The sequence below is a fragment of the Rhinopithecus bieti genome, unplaced genomic scaffold (assembly GCF_001698545.2).
Source record: "Rhinopithecus bieti isolate Rb0 unplaced genomic scaffold, ASM169854v2 scaffold_36840, whole genome shotgun sequence".
NCBI classification, from domain to species: Eukaryota; Metazoa; Chordata; class Mammalia; order Primates; family Cercopithecidae; genus Rhinopithecus; species Rhinopithecus bieti.
Genome location: NW_016816502.1, coordinates 2,056,204 through 2,070,785, shown reverse-complemented (window position 1 = coordinate 2,070,785; position 14,582 = coordinate 2,056,204). Strand labels below are relative to the sequence as shown.

Sequence of the window (14,582 nt, the reverse complement as noted above, 5' to 3'; positions counted from 1 at the left end):
AATGTTTAGTTTATTCCCATTTGATAGTCTCCTAGCTTCTGGGATCTTTCACTGTATCTTCTTTGATTCTTCTCTCCTTTCGTGAGACATCACCATATGTATGCACAACATTCCAATTTTCTTTCAATTTCATTTAACAAGAAACTTACATGATACCTACCACATGACAGACATTATTCTAATCACTGGTGAATGTTCACTGATTTTATTCTTTTAACAACAGTGTAAAGCAAATATCATTACTTATTTTTATTGTAAAGATAAGGCAATCATTTCACAGTGAGCATAAGCAGCTTGCCTAAGGTCACAAGAAAAGAAAGAATCGGAAAAAGGAATTGAGCCCAGGCACTCTGGCACCTAGCCATTCTGCTGAGCAGTTCTCAGCTGTGCCCTCAAGGGCAAAAGGCCTCCCCAGCAGGCAACGGTATGGCTGCAAACTAATGAAAAATCAGCTAATACATAAGAAGCATAAATATATAGAAATGAATGATCTATTGGATATTTACTGTGGTCAAACACTTTGACATCTAGCACATTTAAGAGAATCTATTTCCATAACTCTAGAAACAGGCACCGTAAGTCAGTTCGTTCCTCTTTGCAAAGTTTCCCACACTTCAGTGTTTTGAAATTTGACCAAGAAGTGATTTCCAGTGTTCAGATTATGAAATTATCCTGCAGAGAATTTCTCTTCTTTAAAGAAAAATGATTCCAGATCTTCCTTTGGATTATGGATCTGGGGCTATAGGAAAATTTACAATTAATTTTGCAGGTTAAATTTCTCTACTTAAGAAATAAAGGATTTTTTTTTCCTCTGCTGAAGCAAACAAAAAGATATACATTTATGTTTAAGACACACATGTATGTTCTGTTACATTAATGAAATCTTGAATCTATACTCCCAAGGATTAATTTATTTCAGTCAAAGAGAAATTTTTCAAACTGTGACATTACTGGGTAGCCTAATCAAAACTATTGGACGCTGTATTGCCCATATTTTAAAATGTCCAGGGGTATATTAAGTTTTTATTCTCAGAATCCAAAGCCAAGTCACCCAAAACTTTGTGATCAACCAGCGCTACAGTCTCGTCTAACTCCATGGTAACACTTGTGGCAAGAAACATGAAATGAAACTCACCATGGAGAACTCCACATCCTCCATAAGATCTCCTAATTTCCTCTCTTCCTATGCCTACCTGGCAAGTAGATTTTGGCCAAGGACAACTTTCTCTATACAAAAGCACCAATACATCTTTCCAAACTTGAAGAGAGTTAAAGGAAGAAATGGACAGATATTGGCCCAATGTTGATTGATGAAATTCCTGAAGCCCTCTGCACTCATAATATACAGAAAAGATTTTCAAAAATGGCCCTCTACTAAGTGAAAGATTATAATATCTCTAACCAGATTTGCAATTCACTCCCATGGCAATGGGACTAAAAGTCACTAAAAGTGCCTCCCACATGTCAAGCACTATTCCAAGCAATCGATTCATTCTTAATAACACAGTGAGGTAGATACTATTTTCAAACCCATTACACAGATGAGGAAATTGAGACACAGAGCTGTTGAATCATTTGTCTATAATCTAATCACAGTTAATTGGTGGAACTGGGATTCTAACTCCAAAAATCTGGCTCTAATAGTCTTCACCTCTTAGAAAACATCATGTTAACTCTCAGAGATCTCAAAACCAGAAGACTAAGACAAATATCTACAAAAATAAACGTACTGTCCTCCTGAACACAAATTACTGGAAAATCCAGTTTACAAGGATACAGAAGATTATTCTGTCCAATTTTAAGTAGTCTTACTCTCCTACTTGATTGTAATTTGGGACTATTTTCTTCATGTTTCTACTTCCCACTATATACAAGAGGCACTCAAAAAGTTCACTGAACATGCAGATCAAGAAGATAAACTTCAAGAAAGTTATGATGAGGAAATTTAAAGATAATTGCAAATAAGCTTCTTTATTCAAGTCACAGATTAACAGTATGAAAATTTGAACTAAAAGAGAGTATTAGCAAATGGCCCAAAGGTCTGAATACGAAGAGGTTCTCATGGGTCACATTACATAAGTAAAAATAAGGAAGGAAATCCACTATAAGAAAGAAGAACATTTGCTTCACATGCTCTTTTGTAAGCTGAACTAATGACTGCCGCAAGAAGACACAGAAAACTGAGTATCCTCCCAAAGGTGAATTTCAATTTTTATTATGAGTGTGCTTGCTTATATAAAAGGCAGAATATGCTTAAGGGAAAAAAGTGCTTTAAAGTTAATATTCTACAAACCATAGTTTATGAGCATAAGAAATTACATAATTTACAGCAATCTGATGTATTAGTAATAATTAATAATGTATTATTATCTCTAAAACAGTGTTTTGTTTTATGGCTAACAGTAGCACCTGTGAATGAGGTAGAACCTGTTATTTGGATTTCACAAGGATGTGAAAATAATGGTACTGTTAAAAGTACCAAAAATGTATTCTATGCTTTAAAAATTCTAGCCAGAAAACAGTATTTTCCTTCTCAACACATTTATTGAAAGCGTTGGATAAATGCAAGATGTTAATATGCTATAAACCTAAAGTCTGTTTTTAAAAAATAGCCTTTGAAAATCATGAAGGGATTTTTGTTTTCTTTTGTTTGTATATATGTTTATTGGTAACAGGTGACATTGGAAGCAATGAACACCACAGTGATGCAAGGCTTTAACAGATCTGAGCGGTGCCCCAGAGACACTCGGATAGTACAGCTGGTATTCCCAGCCCTCTATACAGTGGTTTTCTTCACTGGCATCCTGCTGAACACTTTGGCTCTGTGGGTGTTCGTTCACATCCCCAGCTCCTCCACCTTCATCATCTACCTCAAAAACACTTTGGTGGCCGATTTGATAATGACACTCACGCTTCCTTTCAAAATCCTCTCTGACTCACACCTGGCACCCTGGCAGCTCAGAGCTTTCGTGTGTCGTCTCTCTTCGGTGATATTTTATGAGACCATGTATGTGGGCATCGTGCTGTTAGGTCTCATAGCCTTTGACAGGTTCCTCAAGATCATCAGACCTTTGAAAAATATTTTCCTAAAAAAAACCGTTTTTGCAAAAACGGTTTCAGTCTTCACCTGGTCCTTTTTTTTCTTCATCTCCCTGCCGAATATGATCTTGAGCAACAAGGAAGCAACACCATCGTCTGTGAAAAAGTGTGCTTCCTTAAAGGGGCCTCTGGGACTGAAATGGCATCAAATAGTAAATAACATATCCCAGTTTATTTTCTGGACTGTTTTTGTCCTGATGCTTGTGTTTTATGTGGTTATTGCAAAAAAAGTATACGATTCTTACAGAAAGTCAAAAGTAAGGACAGAAAAAACAACAAAAGCTGGAAGGCAAAGTATTTGTTGTCGTGGCTGTCTTCTTTGTGTGTTTTGCTCCATTTCATTTTACCAGGGTTCCATATACTTATAGTCAAACCAACAATAAGACTGACTGTAGACTGCAAAATCAACTATTTATTGCTAAAGAAACAACTCTCTTTTTGGCAGCAACTAACATTTGTATGGATCCCTTAATATACATATTCTTATGTAAAAAATTCACAGAAAAGCTACCATGTATGCGAGGGAGAAAGACCATAGCATCAAGCCCAGAAAATCATAGCAGTCAGACAGACAATATAACCTTAGGTTGACAATTGTACATAGGGTTAACTTCTATTTATTGATGAGACTTCAGTAGATAATGTGGAAATCAAATTTAATGAATAAGAAAAGATTGGAATAAATGCTCTCTTACATTATCCTAGTGCACAGAAAAGATTACATAAATTTTAACTCCACATAGATCTATTCACAAGCTGAATGAACCATTACTAAGAGAATGCAACAGGACACAAATGGCCACTAGAGGTCATTATTTCAAGAGCATTTCACTTTAACACTTTGGAAAAGATTAAGGAGAAATGTACATCCCTACAAACCTCCCCTCCAAACACCTTCTCACATTCTTTTCCACAATTCACACAACACTACTGCTTTTGTGCCCTGTAAATGTAGATATGTGCTGGGGGCGGTGGGGGGAGCTCAACTCCTGAAGTCTGTTGTTGAAAACTGCAGCCAGGGGTTGAAAGGGATGCAGATTTAAAGAGTCTGAGGAACTGAAGTGGGTCAGCAAGACCTCTGAAATCCTGGGTAAAGGATTTTCTCCTTACAATTACAAACAGCCTCTTTCACATTACAATAATATACCATAGGAGGCACAAGCACCATTATTAAGTCTCTTTGCTTACAGCTTCAGAGTGTACAATTCAAGTGTGAGAATGCTGTGTTAACTATTCTTTGGAATTCTCCTTTTGTCCAGCAAATACTCTAATGATGGTTAAACATGCCACCACTCAGCAATGCCTTCCTGGCATTGCCACAACCCCTATGCCCCGTCCCACCCTCCTGGTTAAAAATAATTACTTCTACTGTTTGGGTGTGTGATAGGGTTCTCAATGCAGATCCCCCTTTTCTAGTTAGCTATATTCTTGACTGCATCCCCTAAAAATGTTAAAGCTTCTTGAGAGACAGATATGCCAGGTTTTCTTGGTATCTCCCACAATAGGCCCTCCAGTCTATGGTCTACAGATGTTTAAATAGAATTGCTATTCTTGATCCACACAAAGATGGAATTGCCGACCCATAATCAGTAACATCCATATTGGGAGCTTTTTCAAAGGATGGTGACCTGCTTGTACTTATTTACCTTGGTATTTTTTCTTGCATCCTTTTGTGATTCAAAAAATAAAATGCAGCTTCCTGAAACGATAGATACGAGTCTACATCTTCTAGAAAAAATACAGGAAGGAGTAGTTAAGCTCTGTAAATGTGCCATGAGTTCCAACACGAACATCATAAGGTGAAGCCCACGTCTTCTTCCATGGCCTCAACAGCCCTAGAACTTGTCTACCTTTCTGGCCTTACCTCCTAGCTACTTACCCATCTCTTGAACTTTATACTCCTGTGTACATTTCTAAGTTTCAGAAAATGCCACGCTCCATTCTGGGACTACACATGTATATTTCCCTCTGGTACACTTGGAAGACTCTTATCCATCTGTGAAACCCTGTGTTGCCATCACTTCATCCATGAAATACTACCTGGCCAACATCCCACCATCACCTCAAACCCAATCACCCCCTCCTGGGTATGCTGTCACACCTATATTAATAAACTTATCACACTGTATTATAATTATTCCGTCACCTTTGTATCTACTCTTTTAATAACCGATGTATATTTTTGAAAGGAGAGACTGTTTCATTGTGCAATCAATAAATGTTTGATAAAATAAAGCCCATTTGGTTTATTTTATGTATTAGAGAAGCAAAAGGGAAGCCAATTCTCATTGATCTTTTATTATCCAAAACAAAATAAATTTATTGAAATGAAAGCTCAAACTCTCTCCAGTTACTCTCCCGTAACATGTATGTAGGGCCTGAAAATTGTGGTGCTCCTGGGTTCAGTAGCGAATGATCATGACAACGGCAGATCATGGAATAGCCAAGTGCAAAGTTTCAAAGCTATTGACAAAATCCTTTAGTTATGTACCATTGATAATGGTTAAGTAAAATGTGTAACTATAGCATATAAGAATCAACGTTAGAAATTACTCTTGATGTCTGATCATCATTCTCTCAAATAAAGGAATTAAATAATCATTACTACTAAGGATGTCACTAAATCTGTATTACCTCTACTGAGTACATTACACAGTCACAAGTAGACTATAATCTTGTAAAGAACTGCATCCAAGCTACCTTTGTTAAACAGTGAGGTATGTTTGGTGGGGTAACCTATGTATTTTGCCTCTAATGACATTTTCAATCTCTACTTAATGTGGGTACATCTAAAGTATACAATTTTTAGGAAAGATCTTTCAAGATAAATTCCAAAAGCAAATCTGTCATCCATAAATACAAATACTTCATTCCATTATAATATTCCACTCAAAGCAGAGTGCCTGATCTGTAGAATAAAATAATCTATTGTATCAAAAACTTGGTGAAGAGGCATAGTAGAGATATCTTAAAATCACATTCACAAAATGAAGAACTTCCTAAACTAGCAATCACAAACACTAAGTTCTAAAATATTTTTTAAAAAACAAGATGCTACAATATAGCCATAAACGATATACCAAAAAGAATAAAAGAAAACAGTAGCTTTGGATAGAATATGTGAGCTCAGAATACAAAAGCTTTTCATCAAAAGTTAAAATGTAGTTATTTTTATAAATACATAGGATAAGATCTTCCCAATAACCTTCAAGAAAGAGCGGGGTTGAAGGGAGTGCAGTTCCCACACATGGCAGAATTCTTGAGAAACCAAGCAAAGTAACTGTAAAATGGGGAAGATGAGGCAGAGAACAAGTGAGAATTCTCAACTCATAGAGGCCAAAAGGTAGATAAAGTCATTATCTTATAACTTTAAAAGAATCATTCAATCTTATTAATCCCATTATTTATTACATTCCATATCCATTTAAAAGTTTTTCCTTTCATAACTTTCCAAGGTATTCTTTCTAAAATACTTAAACCTTACCCCGACATAAACTGTATTCCTTCAGCAAGTGAACAGATCAAAGTTCACACGGATATTAGCAGAATATCCAGAGCAAAAAAACCCAAAGCCAGTATTATCTATTATTTAAGAAAAAAACATACTTAGAAGACAGTAGCCCTACTAAGGAAAGTGCAGAATTTACAAATCATTGGAAGTACCCAGAAACATATCTCAATATTTGAACTTTTACACAGAAACCAAATGCAGGTAATATGAATACAGAACACATGTGCCATATTAGTTTGCAAATTTTAGTGGCTACCAGAATTGGCTGGAGGGAGTCTCAAAATACAGATTGTCAGACCCATCAAAACGACAAAAGCAGTATATCTGTCTCCTTTAATAATCCCAGGCAAGCTATGCAATGCTTATTATCTTCATTTTAGAGATCAAGAAGTTGAGAAACAGAAAGGCTAAGTAACTTGCATGAGGTCACAGAGCTTGCCATCTGCAGGAATGGGGCTTTAATTGAGACGTGGCTTCTAAGCCCATATTCTTAACCACTGTATTTACAACCTCAGATCTAATTTTCTCAAGAGAATTCACAATTCCAGTTTCCCATGCTATAATTCCTGCTATTTACAGAACTTCCGTAGCCACCCCCATGCTCCCTGACCCCACAAAAACAATACATTTCTGTGTGGGTAGTAACCAGCCCAGATGCTGCCAGGTCTTAAGCCCTGACCTAGAGGCTAATGAGAACCTCCCAGGATCTTACCCAAGCAGCTCACACTCATTTCCTGAATGCCTGCTGTGTGCCAGGCTCTTTACAAAGATTATCATCTTTCTAATTCTTACTACAATAGTATGAGACAGATACTACCAGGCTCTCCAGTTAAAAACAGGAACAAAACTGAAGCACAAAGTAAACATACACTTTGCCCATGGTACACATCACTCACCAACAAATGGGGAAGAGCTGGGACTGAAACCCAGGCAGGTGGTCTCAAGACCAACACCTCAACTGCTCTGGTCACCACCTCTCTGTCACGTCAGACTTAGCAAAATTCCTCAAAGGCCCCACTAGGGAGAATGAGGAGGAGGTTTCTTAGAGGGGAAGAGAGAAGTCTCAACATGAATGGGCTTCAACAACCTTGGGGGTATGAATGATGCAATCGTGGCACCTACAATTACTTCAGGGGTCCCTCCAGCACTTGAGAGCTCAGGGGGAGTAAAATCCCCAAGAGTGGATTCATTTGTTCATTTAGCCAGTCATTCCTTCATCACCATCTTGGGTACAGGACCTTTTGTGTCTCCAGAAGGTGAACACTGGTAAGGAACACAGATGATAATAACTCCAGATGTGATAAGAGGTGTGAAAGACACACCACAGAAGTTCAAAGGAATAAGTAATTCATTCCACATGGAGAAAATGAAGATGAGTTCACAGGAGATGGAAATTTGAACTGGAACTTGAAGAAAACAGAGCATTCAAAAGGGAACCCTCCGGCACAATGAGCAGTTTCAAGGCAGGCTCAGGTAGGTGTGGAACTGTGTTGTGGTTGGACCCTCGTGAGGGTTGCAGGGGGCCTGAGCCTGCACCACGTGACACAGGGAATACATTTGGGACAAAGATGCAGGACTTGTACAGCCAAGCACTGTACTGGGACATCTAGTCTTCACTGATGAGTCATTAAAGGTTTCTAAGGGGAAGAACCACATGTTCTGGGCTGTGCTTTAGGAAAATCAATTGACCAGCTATAGGATGATTCTAGACTGAAGGAAGAGCCAGTGGGGCCAGGTTAATTAAAGAGGTCTTCCATGTATGCAGGCAAGAATTATGGGGAAAACATCTGACATGGGCCTTCCAGACATTCTCAGGAAGAGAGGTTTTAAGGTCAGAGTCCAAGACCATTGAAAGTGGGGGACTCTAATTGAAACATGTGATTAATATGTAAAACATATTAACAATAGGATCCATAATGCCTCCACCCCCTTCTCCTCTAATTGAGGGTTGACTTCTCTCAGGATCGTTAGCTTGAATGATTTGCTAGGTCATCATCACAGAAGCAGATTTGGGGTATGTTCCATTTGCAGGCATCAGTGAGACAGCTAGGGTCAAAGAGCCCACAGCTGGGCCAAAACATGGACCTTGGCTCCAAAAATAGAAATAGACTAGAGGTGGAGGGAATAGTCTTTTTTGAGACAGGGAGAGAAAAAGGAACGAGATGAGAACCCCAGAGGCCACACAACACAAGTCTCGTGGTCAGAACAGACAGAAGAGGAACAGGGGATGATGCCTTGGAACTGGGAGGGGCAGGTAGTGTTAGTGAATTAAAAGAAGAAACAGGAAGTCCAGTGTACTGAATACCAAGGAACAAGAGAGATTCAAGGAGGAAGTGATAGCCAACAGAATCATACACTCTAAAGAGGTCAAAAGTGATGAATCTACAACTATAAGGTCAATGATAACTCTGAAGTGGAGGTGGGGTGAGCTCCAGTTTGTGAATGAGAAGTGAGGAAGAAGAAGCAACTATTATCTTCCATTAATGGATAAGTCAGTTTAAAAGAGTTCCATGGGGGGCCAGATGCAGTGGCTCACAACTATAATCGCAGCACTTTGGGAGGCCGAGGCAGGTGAATTGCTTGAGCCCAGGAGTTTGAGACGAGCCTGGACAACATGGTGAAACCTCAACTCTATGAAAAATACAAAAAAAAAAAAAAAAAAAAATTAGCTGGGTCTGGTGGTGTGCACCCGCAGTCCCAGCAACTCGGGAGGCAAAGAGGTGGGAGAATCACTTGAGTTCAGGAGGTTGAGGATGCAGTGAACCATGATCACACCACTGCACTCCAGCCTGGATGACAGAGCAAGACCCTGCCTCGAAAGACTTCCATGGAGAAACAAATCAGCTTTTATATTAGTTAGGCTTTTCCCAGGGATTTCTATGAACATGTAGAATAGTTATTTCCTATGCTATGATGTGCAGAGTGAACATGCTCCATGTGAAATAGCAAACAGAGAAGTACAAATCAAATAGTTGGGTGTAACCACACAGGCAAGAGAACCCAGCCTTGGTCAGAAATTGGGTGTACCACTATTTTCAGTATCCATGTAACCTGGGTTTCTGCTTCCTTGCCTCCATTCTCATTCTAATATGAAGTCCTTATAGAAAAAAATAAGATGGGAAGAAAGGAAGGCAGGGGGAGGAGAGATGGGGACACTAAGAGAAAATGGTAGGAATGGAAGTTGAGACAGTTGCGAGGAGTGATAAAAGGGAAAGAAAAAGGAAAGATAATATGAAAGAGAAAGGAAACTAAATTTAAGACTTAAAGAAGTAAACCAGTTCTTTAAAAATTACATAACTTGCTGAGCATGTGAACTTTTATCTCTCTTATAATACAACTCAAACTGACAAATACAACATGCTGAGGCATAATAATAGAATGTCCACCTTTATTTTTAAACTTCAGTTTAAACGTTAAATGTTTGTATATGACTTTACTTACTGGTGTCGATCTTAAGTAATTGTATCTAATGTATTTCTGAAGGGTTTTATAGCTTTGGGTTTTTTTTAATATTAGCTTTATGTATTGACTTTATATCATATATACATATAATGTCACTGGTCTTTAAATCTTTTTTTTATTCTATTTAACTGCACAACTGAGTTTCCTAAGTCCAAAAATGTCCAAACTATGAGTGAACGAAACTTTAACCTGAACACAGTAACCCTACTGAGATGACCTCCCTTCTCTCCCCATATATTCTAACCTCAGCTTTTATAGATTCCCACAATTTCAGACAGTCTGGAATAAAGAAGTCCAAACTTCCTCCTTTACAGGAGAAAAAAAATGTCAAAAGTGTTTCAAGCAATCATCAAATTTGTCACTAATAGGAAACCAGGAGCTTTCTAAAAGCAACCAAAATTATGGATGTACCTTAACTTCTGAGTTGAGGCATATCATTCCAACTCTACCATGCATCAGACACCCCATTCATTCACTTGCTCTCCCTTCACCTTCTGACAAAAGACAAACTGCTCTTGTTTCCTTAAATGCCAACCAAGTTCCAAACACTGTGGAACTACCCTGTATATATTTACCCTGAATAGATTACCTCATTTAAGCTTTACAACCCTACATGTCAGGCATTCCCATGCTCATTTTCAGAAGAAGATATGCCTTGCCCAAAGTAAAAATTGCTACTAAGTGGAGATGCTCCAAATTGGAGTTTACCTGACCCCAATCACTAGTCTTGTCACAGCCGGACACTGCCTCTCGCACAAGCAAGATTTACAAAGCAATGAGATAGATTAAGTTGCCTAATATAGAAAGGAGTATCAGTAAAAGGACAACAGTCAGAGATGCAGCCTTATCTTCAGACTCAATCTTCAAATCATCCCCCTTCCCTTTAATCAAATGAAGTTCTCATACCAGAAAAAGGTGTTTTGCGTAAAGCAGACCTGATAAATACAAATAATTTCAAATGACAGATTAAACACAGTAATTCAAGCATAGGGCCCAATGATACCAATCTTGTCAAAGGACTGACTATTAAAGGGTTTCTGATAATTACACTCAGCACAAATTCTCAGCTACTGGATGTGAGCCACAATTAGAATGACTTGTGTACAGAGATGGAACAGTAAGATTTGGGCAAAGGTTTTACTATAATCCTTGTTGTGTGTTCCAGCCACATAGAAAAGACCAACATGGGCATTCAAGAGAGATCACCTTGAGCTATGTTGCAATTAGATCCCTGCTTGTCTTTGTTTTGTAATAAAAGACTATGACGCCCTTTATATGTGCATTTTCCTTGAAGAAGAAACATACATCTGAGACTAGTGATACAGAAAAATGAGATTATAACACAAATGCTATGCCTACCAACACCAGAAGGAAAAACTGTCCCCAGGTCCATACCAATGCTGAAAAGCCAAAGAAAGAAGGGAGGAAAAAGTCATATGCCATGGAGAAACCACTAGAAGACCTAGGTTAGCCTTGGTAATACATTTGTTCAATGTCTCATACCAAGAAAGTGAGGATTCAGAATAAAGAGTTCATTTCAGGACTGAGAAAGGCTTACGAGTAATCTTACCTAATTTTAATTCCAGAAGATGTGACACCTTTTCTCCTTGAGCACCCCTGTCTCTTTAAGAATATACTTTGAAAAAATCAATAAAATTACAGGAATCCTCATTTGAATTGAAGCCAGTTTGTTGTATTTTGAGTAGAAGAGTTATGCTATGCAGACTCTGCCATTTTTCATGATGATTCATAAATAATAAATGAAGTACTGCTCGTAATTTGACATTCTACTGTTGTCAGTAAATATGTTGGGGTGGGGAAGAGTATATGTGAAAAACAGTAATAATTTATAAATCTAGATGAAATCTAGTTAAACAATTCTTTCAATTTGTTCGTAGTCTAAATATCTTTAAAAATAATGTTAGAAGGAAAAAAATCACCCTAGTATAAAAACAAAACAAAATTTTAAAGTTTTCTGGTGGCCAAGGCACGCGCGTGCAAACACACACACACACGCACACACACACACATCCCAGGATGTTCCATATTTAAAATAAATTTGGGATTTGTAAAGGCTAAACAAAATTAATAACAGAGTGCCCTGCACTTAACAGGATTTTCCAATGAAATGGAAAGGAAATTATTGCTGTAAAGATTCCCGGGGCTTTTATGAAATGTGAGACTTGCTATAAAAACCAGCAGGAAAAAAATTATGCAGGTTTACCTTTCGATTATGTGAACAATAATAAAGTTATGGGCTGGCTGTTAGCTGCTCCTCGCATCAAAGTGTTACACTTTTTTCATGACTAAACATGTATTATTTCCCTTTTGGAATGTTAGGTAAGACCAGCTTTCACAAGTTTCAACTTGAGACTGGCATAATACACCTTAAGACTAATGCATAAAGGCTGCCTCGCGTTAACTTTTTTGTTACTATACTAAATTTGCACTGCCAGCGAACGAAACACTGAAACACACCAAGCCAGCTGTTATGCTACTGTCCCGGGCATGTTGCTTATAGAGGTATTGGGAAAGGAAAAACTGCATTCTATCCCAAGCCCACCTCAGGAGAAAAAGGGGGCCACCTATTGTAGTGAAGGGACATCACCTTATTTCCTACTTAACACCATCACACATAAAGTTAAAGATGCTTCATTATACAGGAAAATTTCACAGGCCCCTCACAAGCCCTTCTTCACACTTAGAAGAACCTATGATAACCCTTTCACAGTAGGCCCCTCCCTTTTTTAAAAATGTCTTTATTCTTATAACAGAAGCCTGTCAAATATCTGTCAGAATAAGCTCCCTACTAAGATTTTACACACATCACTGGAAATTTGGGGTGATAATCCTCAGTACTTGCAGCAAAGTTCTTTGCTCAACCTACTTTTATGGGGGCCACAAGAGATGTTTCTCCCTTTGACTGATGGCTTTAGTACTTGACAGTTGTTCTGGCAGTAAAATGTCAAATTATAAGCAGTACCTCATTTATTATTTATGAATCATCATGAAAAATGGCAAAAAGGTCAACACAAGAATAAATCTCCTAAACTGAAGTCTGCATAGCGTAACTCTTCTACTCAAAATACAACAAACTGGCTTCAAAAAATAATAATAATAATAAAAGAAAAGAAAAATAAAGAAAAGAAAAGAAACTGGCTTCAAATGCTAAAAGTGAAATCAATGGGGAAGTACAAAATAGCACAGGGAGAGTCAAAACTAAATGAAGGATTGTTTGTAAATCTTTAAATTCTTAGAAGATTGGGCCATTATTAAGTTGGCTAATTGTTATTCAAACACCTTCCCTAGGACGAGCTACTTTTCCATAATATACTTAACCCACCCAAAGCAGAATGGAAAAAAAAAAATTAAAATTGTAGGTGTCTGTTTTGTATAGTTGGGAAACAGGAAAATACAAAAAATATAATTTTGACACCCAACTCTTGATTTTAAGTTAAACACCCATTTGTTTTCTGTAAAACATAAGGAAAATCAACTAGTTCGTACACATTATTTCCTTAAGAAGACATTAAGTAAACACTAAGTAATACCTATTATAGATTTACTAACTTGAAAAAAGTTTTCGTTTTTGATTATTTTCATTAATCTTCATCCACGATAACAGGTTTTGATTCCATTTGATGAAAATATTTTTAAATTTATTTAAATGTTGCATTCAAGAAAATATCAGAATCTTTGAGATTCTCATCTGAAAGCACAAAAATTATTTACAAATCAGAAAAAGTGGCTGGGCGTGGTGGCTCTTGCCTGTAATCCCAGCACTTTGGGTGGCCGAGGCGGGCGGATCATGAGGTCAGGAGTTCGAGACCAGCCTGTCCAACATAGTGAAACCCTGTCTCTACTAAAAATACAAACAATTAGCCAGGCGTAGTGGCGGAAACCTGTAATCCTAGCTACTCGGGAGGCTGAGACATAAGACTCACTTGAACCCGGGAGGAGGAGGTTGCAGCAAGCTGAGATCATGCCACTGCATACCAGCCTGGGTAACAGTGTGAGACTCTGTCTCAAAAAAAGGGGGGGGAGGGGATACGATTATATAAAGGTATCATTGTTGGGTACTTTTTTAAAGGAATAAAATAAATTGTTTTATGTTAAAGGTCAGCATTCAAAGGAGTCAGTGAACTCAGCCCCTGAATAATTTAACATATTCTGAATACTTATCATTGTGTATGTGTAAAAATATGTCTATAGATTTCATTAGTTTCATGAATAAGACTACAGGTTTCCAAAGTTATCAATTACAATAATAAACACATTTTAATTTGTCTTTAAATAGTATGTAGAATAATATTTTCAAAGAATTCATCTGTCATAAAGCATATTCTTATTCCTTTTAATCCAAAATGTAATTGGCAGGAAGACTGCAAATACATGTTTTCTAGATAGCAATAGGAAGCTGGGAAAAAAAAAAAAAAGACCTAAAATTGGATCTGATGAAGTTAGTAGGCCCCAACCTGAGACTTCATCCCCCACTCCTTAAGCAGACTTC

The 14,582-nt window shown here is 37.6% G+C and overlaps 2 protein-coding genes across 2 annotated transcripts in view; one reads left to right on the top strand and one right to left on the bottom strand.

The window, feature by feature from the left end:
* Nucleotides 1-14,582, bottom strand: part of MED12L (mediator complex subunit 12L) — a 352,689-nt gene that overhangs the window by 105,062 nt on the left and 233,045 nt on the right. The window lies entirely within an intron of this gene.
* On the top strand, nt 2,133-5,371 carry P2RY13 (purinergic receptor P2Y13). The gene is given in 3 exon segments (XM_017854940.1): nt 2,133-2,198; nt 2,676-3,361; nt 3,363-5,371. Coding segments are annotated over 3 exon segments (1,059 nt in total). The 5' UTR covers nt 2,133-2,153; the 3' UTR covers nt 3,691-5,371.